General features: G+C 37.2%; 1 protein-coding gene across 1 annotated transcript in view; it reads right to left on the bottom strand.

Annotated features, from left to right (window-relative positions):
• Positions 1-3,238: 3,238 nt before the first annotated feature.
• The window catches only part of NHLRC2 (NHL repeat containing 2), a 28,540-nt gene continuing 16,030 nt past the window's right edge, over positions 3,239-15,748 (bottom strand). Inside the window, exons 6-11 of the mRNA XM_035133213.2 lie at positions 9,951-10,050; positions 9,024-9,255; positions 8,539-8,661; positions 7,109-7,318; positions 4,449-4,674; positions 3,239-3,709 (exon numbers count right to left, since the gene is read on the bottom strand). Of these exons, the coding sequence (XP_034989104.2) occupies positions 3,453-3,709; positions 4,449-4,674; positions 7,109-7,318; positions 8,539-8,661; positions 9,024-9,255; positions 9,951-10,050 (1,148 nt within the window). The 3' untranslated portion in view covers positions 3,239-3,452. The remainder of the gene's footprint in view (positions 3,710-4,448; positions 4,675-7,108; positions 7,319-8,538; positions 8,662-9,023; positions 9,256-9,950; positions 10,051-15,748) is intronic.

Genomic DNA, 15,748 nt, shown 5'->3' with positions numbered 1-15,748 from the left:
AACCAGGCCAACATGAACCTGTTTATTCAATTTTATGTCAATGAGAAGCTAAAATAGGAGGGTGGGGATAACAGGTCAGCAACACACATTTTATTGATTTTGTTTCAGTGTAATGTTCTGAAGTTGACAGAATATTTGTACAAGTGTACTGCCATTTCTTTTTACTTCTTTCCTCATAACTATCAGTGTAGTGGGTAGATACAATTTGAACCCCCCTTTTGCTCTAGGGCTTTTCACTGGACAATCATTCCGACATGTTTAAAATTGGTATGCCATCAAAGAAGTAAATGAAATAATAAATAAACTACACTTACACAAACATTCCAAGCTGGAGTCCTTAATTTTCTAACATTTGACAAGTGCCTGCCAGCCTTTGAAAATGTTTAAACCACAACAACTGCAAGGTCAGTGTTGAAAGCTACTTGATTAGAAAAGAAAGTGGTTGAAAAATATAGCTGGTTTTGCAATGTGGGGGAATAGTATGAAAGCTGAAATCCTATATTTACTTACCTCGGAGTATCTCTGTTGAGCTGAAAAGACATGTATAGCATAGTACCCTGGTGTCTGGTTTAGGAATAGCCAATGTAGTGCCTTCCAGCTGTTGTTGGACTTCCAACTCCCATCAGCCCCAGCCAACAGTGATGAAGGTCGGAAATGATTTGAGTTGTAATCAAATCCAGAAGGAATCACTTGAGTTACTACTTAAAGTGGCCTAATTAAACTGGTTTTTCAAAGTGTTAACGATACAGCCACCTTGCTGCAACTGAACAAGTCCGGAATGCTTGTGTAAACTACCTGGAAACCACATGTATCCCATCTTGAGTTCTATGATGGAAGCAAGGCTATATATAAATGTATTAAATTAATATTAATAACTACTAAATTATACTCTGAATCCATTCTATACCACTAATCTAAAATTATTTTCCATACTCTAACGGAAGTCTCCAATCAAATGCAGTAAAATAAATATAAGTAAACTTAAGAAGATAATGCAACATTTAGCCTTTTTGTAGAAAGCAACTGCTGTGGCAAATTATCACCTACCCTTAATGGCTTTTACACAAAAGCAATAAATTCACCTTTACTCATAAAAGAGAGGCAAACTAACATTGAGTCCAGAAGAAAGTTATTTTTAGATTCTACTAACTTTTTTAAAAAAAGGTTTGAATAAAAAGATTTGAATTCTATGAGCATGTACTCACAATCACATACAAGGACGTCTGGCTGTTAACCTATATTAGCCTCTCCATTTGATAAAGTTTATAAAACAGCAGCGACATTTAAAAAGCTCCAGAACAGCTTGTTAGGTCCTAAACATAGATGTAAATAAAATAGCTACTGAGAGATTAAACACAAAATTCAAATCTAGATTTTAAATACTGCAGTGCACATATATTGCATTTCAATAATCCTAATTCTACTGATAGCCAACAAAAACTTCTTTGCAGATACACAGCATTGCTTAAATCAATATTTTGGGAATGGACAGAGCCCATTAGTTTCCAGAGCAAAGAGAACGGTTTGACTTAGTGGCGTTTTCTTTGAAAAACAGAAAGCTTTTTTAAACCTAGTGATTGAAAATGTGTGAACTGGTTCCTGGAATTTAGCCAACAAAGAATTAAAAAGATCATTGTAAAAAGGCAGGAACAATTTACATTATTTTAAAAATGAGTTACTAATCACTTGCCCTTTTCTTGTCACTCTGGAATAGTGCATTTTTCTCTCTGTATAAAAAAAAGCTTTCAACAAGGAAAGAAAATTCTGTATCTATTATTTTTTTGTCACATGCATGAACTTACTTAAGAGTTCCAAAACCTGGCGTGAATGATAGGCCAGGAAGGCTGCTGAACTATTCAAATTTTAGACAGTGCTGGAAGAAATACTGTTATTTTTGGTACTGGTATTAGAGTGACCTTTTAACTCTCAGCTATGCTGGCAAGTGATCATGAAGAGGAAGAAAAGCCATACCACACCATATGGTTTCCCCTTCAAACACAAACATTTGATAATTCTTCAGCAACATCTTAAGATAGTTTTAGAGTAGGAAAAGTCTCATAGACTAGTATTCTAGCCATTTAACGTCCGAGTGTTGGTGAAGCTGTGAACTAGTTCAGAAGAATGGTCATTAAAATCAACATGCTGCTCCAAGTATATTAAATGTGATTTTTCCTAACTTTTGCACAGGAGGATATACCACTTTGGTGCACATCATGTGCATATGTGTATCCAAATCTGTCTCTTCAAACATATGTAAGATGCTTATTTTGAAAAGCTTTTTACAATTGTGTTTACTCGAGTTTAACATTTTTCTTTCTTTATGCAAGGCTGGTGGCAACCAAATGCAAAGATTATTGATTTACTTCCACTGAGCTTTGTGTTAAATCCATCATAGACTCCAGCAACTAATAATTTTGGTGAACAATGATTTTAACGGCCTCTTGGAAGAACTTGTGTATTATAAAAAAAATCAATGATAATGATGCCCCAAGACTTTCAAAGTAACATATACTGTACTGGTAAATCTAAGTGATACTATCAAAACTGAAATGCCTTTTGTAAAGCATTATGGTGCTAAGGAAACATGTCCATAGTCTGGCATAGATACAAAGTGTGGTTAATGTCCATTTGGTTTTAACACAGCACTGCCAAAAATCTGAACAAGAAATCTTAATATTAGGAAATAATAACTTTAGCCTAACATAATTAAATAATGAAGTTTTCACCATTATATGTGAATAGACATGGCAGTTAGTGAAAAAATACAGAATTCCACTGCTAAGTAGATAGGTAATAGAAAACAAACATGGACCTCTCATAAATTGTTATCCAGAAAACATAAGGCATAAGTTAGTTTTATATAACTGAGCTTATCTGCATAAAAAAATAAGCCTAGCTCACTTTAGGATCATTTCAGAATACACCAGTTCCTTCAATACAAAATACTATGGGGAAAATATAGTGTTTTTAATTGAGAAAAATATATATCCACATTTCAACCATTTATTCTGGGAGAAAAATACACTTTGGCTTTTGTTTAGCCCCAAATCAATCTGACCATACTTAACAGCAAATTTCTTATACAATATTACAGCATTGGGATCCTTGTTAAGAATATCCACTATTCACACAATGACCCAAAGACACTTCTGCATTTATTGCTTATGCTGCAAGAAAAAAAAGGACTAGAATTTTATTACACTTTGCATGATTCAGCACAATGCATTTCTACTTCATCTGATCACACTTATCAGAGTTATTTTCCACAAGCTTTCAAGGTGAACTTGGCACCAAACTACATGGCTAAATTTGTTATACTCTGCTGGAAGACCAGAAGTGAAAAGGTGGGGAAAGGGGAAAACTGCAAATCAACAAACAATTTCTTCCTGTATCAAAAGTAGGCAGTAGTAAATAAAAGATAAATAAGTGCTTTTTTGTTTGCTTTGGCTTAGTTAAAATGCATATATAAGCTCAATCAGAGATGTTCTACCTTGGCTTGCATTAGCTATATGGAAAGTCTGGTTGAATGAGACTCCTTTCATCATGCAGGCACTGCTGTCCTTGCTACAGTAATAGAGGCACGCTTTGATTGACAGTACAACTTCAGATGAGAGGCAGTTCATGGGTATTCGCAATGGAATTATAGGCTGTTTACAAATGTCCTCAATTTCTCCATATGTGTCCTGTTCGTGAAGCAGCCATTCACTGCCTAGAAAAAAGGTATTCCCTCATTATGTTAGAGTTTTATCTTAATTTGAATGATGTATTTTCTTCTTTTGTGAAAGCTCAATCATAAAATAATATTTTAGTGCACAAAATATGTGGGCTGGGATTCAAAGAACCAAGAACAGAAGGGGAGAACGCACCAGTGCTGCTCTTTTGCAAACTTTTTTGCAATGAGAACATATAAGGGATTCTGTTACAGTATAAGAAACAGTGAATATGGAAAAGATGGGCTCTGGTGTATAAACCCTAGTGGTCCATGAATAAGTCTTTATAATGAGCCTGTACAAAGTCTTACACAAGAGTTTAAGCAAATCTAGAAACTCCTCCAGATTTAGGGTCACTTTCCTCACCTAGTGCTCTTCTGCTTTGTCAAAAACATTTTTGCTGTGAGCAGGAAAACCGTTCCACTAGCAGAAGCACACCATTGGATCCAGTTCTAAACTGGCAATTTATCTGAAACATTAGAAGATAACTTCATGGCCCATAACAATTCTGATGATGAAACGACAGCAATTTCATTCTGAATGAAAGCAAATACGGTAGGTCTGACCAGAATCTGGTTTTAACTAATACGTATGGGATCTTTTTACATTAAATCGATAAAACTATTACACAGAAAAGCTACATAGTGATTTAAAATAAATGTACTGTGATAGCTTGGCTAAAAGAGCATTAAAAAACTCAGCAGCTATTTACACTAAATAGCAACTGAGGCCCTTTACCTTCTGATGTGAGAAACCATGAACTGGGCGCTTCTTCAGTCAGTTTGGTATTTGGAGGAAGGCTGAGTTTCAGTGCAAACTGAAGTTCCTGGCCAGGGCTCACAGTCAGTGAAGGTAGCTGAAGATTTGGAGCAGATTTAGGCAGCTTTGGTAATTTTGTCGTATCAGTCTTTTGCACAGATGGACCATCCTGAGTGTCTCCGGTGTTGGCATTCTGGAGAGGTAGCTATCAAAGAAACAGAAAGGAAAGTTCATTTGTTTTGAAGTATAATTTCATATTCTAAGACGTGGAAAAGTCACAGCCAACAGTTTGATATTGTTACTGTATAGAAAATACAGTGGTACCTCGCAAGACAAAGTTTTCTATGGCCGCGCTTCGCAATACAATTTTTTTTGGCATTTTTTTTTGTTGCAAACCATGCTTCGCAAGACGAAATTATCGCAAGACGAAGTGACTCACGGAATGAATTAATTTCATCTTGCGAGGCACCACTGTATAATAATAACAACCACTGTGAAATCTGCCAAACTTCCTCAGGCTTGATCCCTTATTTCAGAGAACCAAGGCCAAGAACAGGCTCCACGCTCCATTACAATGCCTGGGAAAACTTCTGATAGGCAGTGAGAATGCATAAATTGAGATGGATTCCCAACACTATACTGCAGCCTTTCTCAGTCTTGGGCTCCCAGATGTTGTTGGATTAAAATTCCCATCATCCCTGGCTAGCAGGATCAGTGGAAAGGAGGATGTGAGCTGTAGTCCAACAACATCTGGAGGCCACAAAGTTGGCCACCCATTCAAATACTGTTTTTTCTTCATCTTAAGATGACATGAACAATGTTTTAAACAAAAGATGCTTGTTACAAATTACTATAAAGGAGATTTTACAGAATCTGGCACAGTTTATACGTTTCCAGTGTATTTGTCAGCTTTCAGGTCAAACAAAAAAGTAAATAAATATTACTTCTCTTGGCAGTTTTGACTTGTTTAGATGCAAATGCTGTATAGTCTAAACAGATACTTAGCTCCATTAGTTCAAGAAAATTCACTTGAATTTGTTAAGGAATTTGTTAAGGAAGTATCAGCAGCAGCTGATGAGTGTTATATGATAAATACATTCCTTTGAATAGTTTTATAAAAAAAATACAATCTACTCATATATCATAACAATGTACAACAATATATAGAGGTATATAAAAACAAAACCCAAATTATCAGAAAAATAATTGGCACAACTTGAAAAAACACTTATATGTAAGTAAGGCAGAGTCAAAACCTGAAGGTGGCTGTAATATTGGCTATACTTCTTTATATGAAGTATACTTAACAGTGTTATTTGTTTATCTCCCAAGTTAAAAACTGGGTTAATTTATTTAAACCAAAGCAATTCGAAATAAGTTTGTCATTTATGCTTCTTCATATGATTCCTAAACAATGATGAAAATCTGACAACTTTACCAGAGAATAAGGGTTGGAAATCGGATCCTCATCCTAGAAACCATGTGACAAATTCATGCCTGTCAGTAATCTTTTAGGACCAGAGTTGTTGTATGGTGTTAATATCCCAGTCCTATGCAAAGGCTGGTATGTGCAAGGCCATGGAGAAATAAGTGAAAGTTAAGGATGGTATTCAATTAAGTTTTATTCAGAGTAGACCCATTGAAAGTAATAGACCAAAATAGCATGTTCATTAATTTTAATGAGTCTACTCTGAGTAAGCCTTAACTATCACCCTATGAGTGACTAATTCTGCCTTGGACAAGTCTTATATTGCTGTTTCTGGGTATCTGTTGTGATGTCCAGACTCTGGTTCCAGGTGGGTTGTACTTCCTCTGAAGGAACAAGTGTGCTGCTTTGGAATTCTGCTAGACTCAGTCTTTTCTTTTTTTTTCTTTGAAGTGGCAAGGAGAGCTGACAATAGTGAAGACTTTATCCTTAACTTCCCAGACTTCATTGGGAAAGTGAAGTTCTAGTACTGTACTAGATCAAGACCATTATGAGCTGAACATGAATGTCAGTGAGAAATTGGCCTAGTTAGTAATGGGGACGGGGAGGAGCAATTCCTGAGTTCAATATCATGAGAAATGGTGTAATTCCTAGGTTTTTAGAAGAAAGCACCTGATCTGCTGCAGCTACAGGAGTCTGTTAACTTACTGTGCCAAGCTCAGAGGGCCTATTTATTTGATAGTTTGAAGCACTTTGCACATTTTATAAGTGTTTCATCTCATTTGTTTTCACAAGCTGGACCTATTATTTCCATTTTACTGGGGGAGGAGGGCACAGACATGAAGCAGAGAGAGTACATGGTGTTTAAGGCTGCTCTTTAGACTAAGATGAGACTTGAATCAGGTCTCCTATATCCAAGTTGAACAGTGCTATGAAAGCTGAAGTTTCTGTATCTCTGCTTACTCTAACTGCACTAGTGTCCTTTCCAACCTCTTAAAACAGATGGAACATTTATTTTAAGCCTAACAGGATATCCTTAACACAAAAGCTGTTCTGTTTGCCAGATCATTATATAACACGATGAGAATGCATTTACTGCTATGCTTCATGCTATCTGGGCAGTAGCATTAGGATATTTGACGAAAGATGACCCAACTATAATAACTTATCCAAAGTTGAAAGTCCCAGATAAAGTTCTATAAAGGTGGCTTACCAGTGAAACAATTTTGGTTTCTAAATCTAGCACTTTAATTTGATGATTGTTTGTGTCTGCAACATAGAGCAAACGACCTCCGTCTTCAACACACAGGCCTCCGGGTTCATTGAAAGTTGAAGAAGTGAAGCTGGAACCGATGACACTGCTCGCTTCCCCTGTACCTGCCAATGTAGCACAATTCTTCATCTTGGGATCTACAAATTTAATCTAGAGAAAAGCAAAACACAAGGAACTTTGTAAATAATAAAACAGAATCGTGTACTTATTTTTACTATACTACTGATGATAAAATTCTGAAGAAAGTAAAGTAGAGAACAGTGTCACAATAAGAGAAAATGCTGCCTGCTAAGTGTCCTGCCTTCACAGAGGGGGAGCTTGTATTTCCAGTATCAAGAAGTGTGGTTTGTTTCACTCCCAACATACTATGATCTGTAGACAAGGTCTATTCTCGACTTACTGACTGTGGCTTGTTGGGACCAAAACGAACAACAATCCCTGATTCAGACATAATGCTAACTCAGGCTTCATTGTTGTTTTCTCTCAATATGAGCAGGGAGGACCAAAACAACCAAGAAAGGCATGTTCATGGTATACCAGCAACTAACATCTACAATGAAGTGTAAACTGGGCCACTGAACAAACTTCTTGCTTGCTATGGTATTATAGGCCAGTAATAATTAAGATGTTCAAGTGTTATTAGCAGTATGAGGGATTTGAAGTACTGTACTCATAAAGTCACTTTCCTGAGTGCTTATGAAAAATATATATTATAAGTGACTCCCAAAATTTCTGCAGGAAAAGTAGTGCCAAAATGCAAGCCCTTTTCATGTTTCTTGAAGATGTGTCATTTTTTGTCAAAGTGCATATGACTGCACCAGCTATCTCTGACATGCTTTACAGGGCTCTCTGCAGCCATCATTACCATAGATCTGGATCACCACATCAGTAATACCTACAAGTGACCCATGTTTACAATGACTCAGCAGCTCTTTATGGACATGACTAGTACACAGCTGAAAGAGCTTGGGTTTGCGTCATCAGGCAAACCTAGGGAAGAGGGAATGCAATTTTTCAGTCTTCTGTGCAATTGTCCAGGACTTTCTCAGTACTACCACTGTCCACAGCTTTATTGCTTTTAGGTGTCACAAATGAGAGTCCCGACATTGGACTTGTTTCGGGGGTCCATATAAGCAAATGGGAATACAGACTTAGCACCTTTATTGCCTCTCCATATAATCAAAAGCGTCTTCCACAAAAAAGCAGAAGTCGACAAAAAAACCAACAACTTTTATAACATACATAAACGAATTATCATTTGTTTCTTAACTCCAACTAACAATTTTACTGAATACCTAAAACGTAACTTTGTATTAGTGTTGGCGAAATGAAACTCAAGCAGTTTTAAATAATGCACCATGCAGGCTCACCTTATGATTATAGGAATCTGCAACATAAAGGAGATTTCTTTTCTTGTCCCAGGTTACTCCTAAGGGATGCTGTAGCTTTGCATTTATTCCAGCTCCATCAATATCACCAAAGGCAAATAAATTCTTTTTTCAAAAGCATATATAGAATATATATACACAGAGAGAGTTACACAATTATTAAATTGGTTCAATTATTATTATTTAGTGCAAATAAACTAAGATTCTTGCTGAACATGATGGATCTTCAAACTATCAATTCAAAGCACAATAAAACCATTAGCAGTTAAACCAGCTATATGAAGTCAACATTTTAGAATGACAGGGAAGGAGCACTACCACAGTGATCAAGTTTGTATTAACAATTGCTATCATAACTTTTATAAGACATGAATAGTCATACAAAATAAGCTTACACACCACATTGCTATTGGGCATCTTGTTAAATCAAACTTGAGTAGGAACAGGAACAAACAGCAAGAACTTACCATTGGGTCTCTTTCTCCTCCTACAAGGTGTTTCACAGCTCCATCTTTCAGAGAAATGGTGCGCAGAGTGCTGCTTTCACTGTCTGCTACAAAAAGGTAGTTCCAAGGTTCTTCAGCAGCAACAGTCAGACCAGAAGGCTGGGCAAAGCCTGCTTTATGGGGATATGCATTATTTCGGTTCTCTTCATTTCCACTCCCAGCAAATCGAAGGCAGGTTCCTTTTTTCAAGTCACTAAAGGGGAGAAATGGGCATTTCCATTGTTCCTATGTTGTTATTTGAACATGCAGCCTGTTTCCCCCCCTCTACTATCACTTACTGTAAATAACTTGGATAATTCGAATAAAGGGGAAAATCTTCCTTTTTGCTTTTTACTCATTTTGAAGTAATCAGTTTTCTTTCCTGCTACAAGCGCTTCATTCTGAAAACAAGCAGGCCTTGTCCCCTTTTCCCTCTGGTTATGCTTTTCTAATTATATTAAGCAAAAAAATACTGACCAACAAATACACTTGCTTCGCTGGAAGCAAGAGCCTTTATGAACCAAGAGCTGATTAATCAGAACTGTTTGGATAATAAAGTAAAAGATGGAGAAACGTAAATACAGAAAAGTACAGCAAGATGTGATGCCTAATATTTATTGCATTTATATCCCACCTTCTTCTGTAGGAGCTCACGGTTCTCCTCCTCCTCCTCCTCCTCCTCCTCCTCCTCCTCCTCCTCCTCATTTAATCCCTACAATCCTGCTGTTAGACTGAGATGTAGTGACTGGTTCAAGGTCACCCACTGATCTTCATGGTCAAGTGAGGATTTGAACCCTGGTCTCCCGGGTCTTATTCTGACACTCTAACCACTACACCTAGTGAGTCTACACATTCCACCCACCAATTATTGGCCTGGTGTTTCTAAACATGTCTAACACTCTAGCTTACCTTCCTTTTGGTAGTTTTCCACATTCTAACATGAGTGCCCAGATTTGATGTGTTCCTGCCATGGCAATCCACAGAACATCATCTTCGTGAGTTGATGAAACTATAAAAAAGGATTAACTTTGGATGAGCCCTTGTTGGAAGCTCTTCTCACATTTTTCATTAAAAAACAACAACAACCCAGCCCGATACTTTTCAAACATTCAGCCATTCAGTAAGATAAAATAATAATATGTTAGTATTATTGAATGTACAGGGGGAAACGGAATAAATATAAGAATTGAAGGGGAAATGGTCAGAAAAGAAGTATAAGTTTTGTTCGTAAGCGGCTCATGCTTTTCAGTGGCAAGTTGATATAAAGAAAACTGCCACAAAAATGAGTACACAATGGTATTTAACATTGTGGAAGATGTGGAAAATATATAATAAAAATTAATTTGTAAATCTGTGTGGCATAACTCAGAAATATTTGCAAACTCTTTCCCACACAGTTATTATTATTTATTAGATTTATACCTCACCCGTCCTCCCAAAGGAGCCCAGGGCTGCAAACACACAAGCAACAAAACAATTCAAATACCGTATTTTCCCGTGTATAAGACTAGGCTCCCCCCCAAAAAAAATAATGTCAAAAATCAGTGGCTGTCTTATACATGGATAGTGCAGAGGGTGGACTGGCGAATGGTTGTTGCCTTCCAAAAAGGGGGCATCTTATACATGGGGGCATCTTATAGACATAAAAATACAGTATATAAAAACAATTCCAATACAGAAACCAACTGGAAATGAGTGCTCCTTAAACTCTTGTTGAAGGAGGAAGGTCTTCAGCAGGCACTGAGAAGACAACTGGGATGGCGCCTGTCTAATATTCAATGGGAAGGAATTTCAAAATAGGTGTCATGACACTGCATTGTGCAGAATGGACCTCCTGATAAGATGGCATCTGCAGTGACTGAATGGGCATCTAAGATATGTGACAATACTTCACTACAGAAACCTAAATGTTTATGTCACATAGGTTCAAAAGCACAAACATAGAAAGTTCTAGTCAGAAATTGCATCATCTGTCAAAGCCTGGTAAAATGTGTCATTCAATAGCAGAACTAAGAAGAAAACTACTCTTCTTAGAAGCACAATTTCCTTTTCCCCTGTGGGGTGAGTACAGGAAAAGGAAGGGAGAGAAAGTCATTATAATTTCCTCTGGAAACCTAGGTCAAAACCTCCACAGTCTTTCTTGGCCAGTAAAAGCAATGGCATGAGCCAATGGGACGGGATATGGAAAGAGAAAGGTACTTTGTACTAACTTAAGTTCCGTTATGCATGACTTCAAAGTCTTTAAATGCAAAAAGAGTTCTTCTTTTCAGTACTACACCTCCAGCAGTGGACAATGAAGTTCAATATACCCAAAATATTAATCTTTGTTGGATCAATCTCAACTAAAAACAACAACAAACCATATAGATTCTAAAGCCATTTCCCATTGTTTAGGTTGTATGATACATTCTAATCTTCTATTTAACACCTCTATTAAGATCTTGAACTTCTATCTTACAAAGATCCATTAAGCATTTATAAAGAACAGTTATGGGTTCAGGATCCTTCCTTTTCTGAGCAACACAGGATTTTCCCTGAAAAGTGATGAACATATTTATTCATAATAATGCTTCGTTTGAAAGCAGAGTGCATTCTGGTGGACATTTTTAGGAACTAACATTTGGGCTTGATAACTGAAACACGTTATCAACTGCTGCAATCCTATGCACCCTGGCTTGAAAATACAGTCCACTAAAAATCAGCATGGCTTATTTTCAAATAAACATGCATAAAGATTGAGATGTAAGTGTTTATCTTTTTTTTTCTTTGAAATTTTATTGATGCAAACTTTCTCTTCAAAAGGTCAGTTAGTGCTGCGGTGTCACATGCAAAAGTACAGTAGATATATTTTATGTAAAGTAAGCATGCTTAAAATTCTATAAACATAAAAGAAAACAATTAAATAGTTTTACTCTTTGATCACATATGGAATGCTAACTAAGATATGCTTTCCTCTTCTTCAACTCTCAGCTAATCAGGCAAAACCAGGGGTATGCCAACAGAGAAAGATCTGTAGCATTGCCAGTTTCGATTCAAACTGGCAATGCAAAGGAAAGTATTTCCTTTGTGGGCATAGCGCAAGCTGTGCTTGCAGACGAACAACCTTTGTATTGCCAGCTAGAATTCAAGCTGGAGATGCAAAAGAATATTTGTGCTTAAAGCAAGCCCTGCTTTGCGGGGTAGGTAAGAGACATGGCTGCTAAGGAAAAATTGGGAACCTGAAAAGTGCACTCCCAGCTGTTCCTTGGCAAGCAAGGCTTACTGTAAGTGCTTGTCAGCAAGTCTGCTTGGGCAGAGAGCGGTTGTGCTTTGGAGTTTCTGACCAGGTACTTCGTAGCACAGCTGAACCTCACTCCAAGTGGACTTTCCTCTAAGCATGGATCAACTAACTGATCCTTACAGCAAGTCTCACTTCCTCCCAACCATTTCTTTCCAGCCATGCCGCTTCCTTTACAACACCTGACATCACAGATGACATCAGGAATGGGGCAGGTAGGCATTGTTTGGGAAAAGTGGTCTTACAGGGCAAACTGGAACTTGCGCAGGGCCTAATCTGATCCATGGGCCAGAGGTTTCCTATCCTTGGGCTCAACTGAATGCTATAAATTTTTAACACAGCTAGGTTACCTCAAATTATATTTTATCTTGAATGAGATTTATGGTAACGATATTATCTGCCAGAAGATATTTACCTACTTGATTTCCCTGTACAGCAGGGATGGTCAATTTTCTATGAAAACGGATGCCACATTATTCCAAACAGCTGTCAGGTCTATAAAAAAGTTGGCAGTTGGAATCTGATAGGTATGCAGCACGTGCACTCATAACACTGTACTGGACACAAATATGTCATTAAAAAACTGCTTGAGGGGCTATATCTAAGTCACAGACTGCCAGCTGACAATCCCTGCTCTAGAGGAAAAACAAACAAAAGAGAGGAAGACAAACTTTCCAATTTGCCAGTTTATAGGCTTGATCTAACATCTGTTCCAATTACCAATCAAAATGCCACAGGATCTTGATAAATGCAATTATAGGGCTGCATAAACTATATTTCTAAAATAAAGGTGCCTATTTTGCACAATCTGCAATCTTTCCAGAGATTTAAAAAACAAAGTTGCCCTTTTTTTGTAAGCACTACACTCAATACAACACAAAGCTGCCCAGTATTTCATTATTTTATAGCACAATGTAGGATTGCAGTACATGCTATTCTTCTACCAGTTGCTTTAAAATAAAATAAAAATACTTTCATGCAGTCAACATGGGCTGTCCTTGAAACTCTTGTAGGTTGTTATTGGTGAACAATATATTACCATACACGCAGGTCCTGCTTTCTGAACACTTGCTATGCGAAAATTCACTAATCCAAACCTCATTATATGCATGTCAGATTCAGATATCCAAACAGCCAGAGTCTGCACACTTTCTTATTATTTTGTGCTTTGCTGGTCGGTGGCAGCCATTTTTGGCCAGAAACCATGCAGGGAGGGAGTGGGGAGATTGGACAAATCAGGGAACAGAAGAGCTTGGACAAATCCGTTATTCCTTTGTCTCTACAGTGGACCCTCTGGATACGCATTTAATTTGTTCCAGGGCTCTGTGGGCACACCAAAAATTCCGTATCGAGAGGTGCCGCTTCTGCGCATGCGGCGAAACCCAGAAAAATACTTCCAGGTTTGCTGCTTTCACAACCCGAAGTTTACGTTACTCGAGAGTAACGCAACCCAAGGGTCTACTGTATTTTGCTGGTTGGCTGCAGTCATTTCAGGAAGAAGCTATGGAGGGACAGGGGAGAGAGATTGGACAAATCAGAGTTTAGAAATGTTTCCACTGTTTACACCTTGTTGTTGTTGTTGTTTAGTCATGTCTGACTCTTCGTGACCCCATGGACCAGAGCACGCCAGGCCCTCCTGTCTTCCTACAGCTCTCCAAATACAAATCACGAGGTATTTCTTTTCACTTATAAAGATTCTGCCCCCTCCCTGTAATTTTGGTTTTTTGTTGCTCTATAGAAATTAATATCTATTGCAATATAGCACTGATGTACAGAAAATTGTAACATATACCTGGCCTAGGAAGTATTAAGATAATTATTATCATTGTTCAGATTTCTAGGCAGATTGTTAAATATGCATATCAAGATAAACAATCATTGTATTTTAGATTTTATGGAAGCATTTTAAATACAAAGTAGTCTCTTTCCATAGAAAATGGCTATGTCGTAAAAAAAATATTGGTCAGATCTCCCTCTAAGAAAATTACTTTTGCAAGAGATCCTAGAAAGAGTACATTTCCTACTATATTTCCTGAGAGATTTTGGAGCAAAAAGAAGTCTTTCATGACTCAAAATATGCATTCCATCACAAGAAGTGACGCAAACAACATTAAAAAAAATAAAACAGAAAACTGAAACTTGTTGGCTTTTGTCACTGAGCAAAGAAAGAAAAAGAAACTGTATTTAATCTGTGCTATATTAAAGAAAGGAAGGAGGGAAAAACAATTACCATATATAGCTGTACCTCCTCAGATATTTTATAAAACACTCACTGTATTCCACAGTTCTGAACAGAGTTATGTTGAGATTCTCACTGCTTTTATAATCACATGCAGGATATGGCAAGGGCTAAGGCCTTACTATATCACAACAGCCATTAATGGTCCAAAAATCCAGGAAATAATTGGCTTTTCTCAATGTCTACAAAACAAGAACTAAAATACAGAAGTATTTTATATAGTCTCCCTTAGTTTAAACAATAAGCTTATTACAAAATAGTTTCATCTGACCCATGAGCAAGGAATGTTATTTTTTAATCTAAAGTGGACACACTGCAGATTTTTTAAAAATACAACAGATGAGCCTTATTGAAAAATCTCAGAGGAAACCAAAATATTGTACTTAAAAACATGTCTCTCACTATGCTAGTAGAATCCCCAGTTACACTTTACAATCCTTCTATGGATTTACCTAAAGCACTTTTACTATGAAACAGCTACCCTAATAAAAATAATAAAGTAATTCCTTCACTTTTAAGTAGTTAAACTCCACATTCCAGCTAAGGAGTAGTTTCAGAGCAACAGCTTATCCTTATTAGGGAATATACATTCTCACTGCCAGCGCTGTTTGCAGTATCAAAGCATTTTATTTTTGCTTTGCGATTACAGCTGCACTGTAAAGACGAATCAACAATAAAATGCAGATAGTGATGGATTAATAATCCTCATAACTGCATTCCTTTTACCTTTCCTGTAAAAAAAAAGAGTCATTTTCATTCTATCTAAGAATTCAAGGATAACCATTTCTCTATAAATGGATTGACTCAGGTAGGCAATATACACGCCCAGCTTTCTCCACTATCAATAGTGTGCAGCAGTCCATCCTATTTACCATCCTAGTTACTGGGGGGGGGGGATCTCCCTAGTAGTCCCAACACAACAGGCCAGGGAAACAGACCTACCTAGTAAACCTATGGCTAGGACTGTATCACTTTCATGATGGAATGCTGCACCATACAAAACATCTCTTGACACAAAAACTAAATTTGGGGAAATGGTTATGGCTTGCAATTTCTCTGGCACATTTCATCTGTGTAGAGATCTTTATTTTTTGAACACATATACCGTGTTTCTCCTAAAATAAGACACGTCTTATATTATTTTTTCCTCCAAAAAAACACACCACGGCTTATTTTCAGGGGATGTCTTAT

Source organism: Zootoca vivipara, chromosome 5, assembly GCF_963506605.1.
Source record: "Zootoca vivipara chromosome 5, rZooViv1.1, whole genome shotgun sequence".
In the NCBI taxonomy this organism is placed as follows: Eukaryota; Metazoa; Chordata; class Lepidosauria; order Squamata; family Lacertidae; genus Zootoca; species Zootoca vivipara.
Note: the sequence above shows the minus strand (reverse complement) of the source record. Positions and strands in the feature narration are given on the sequence as shown.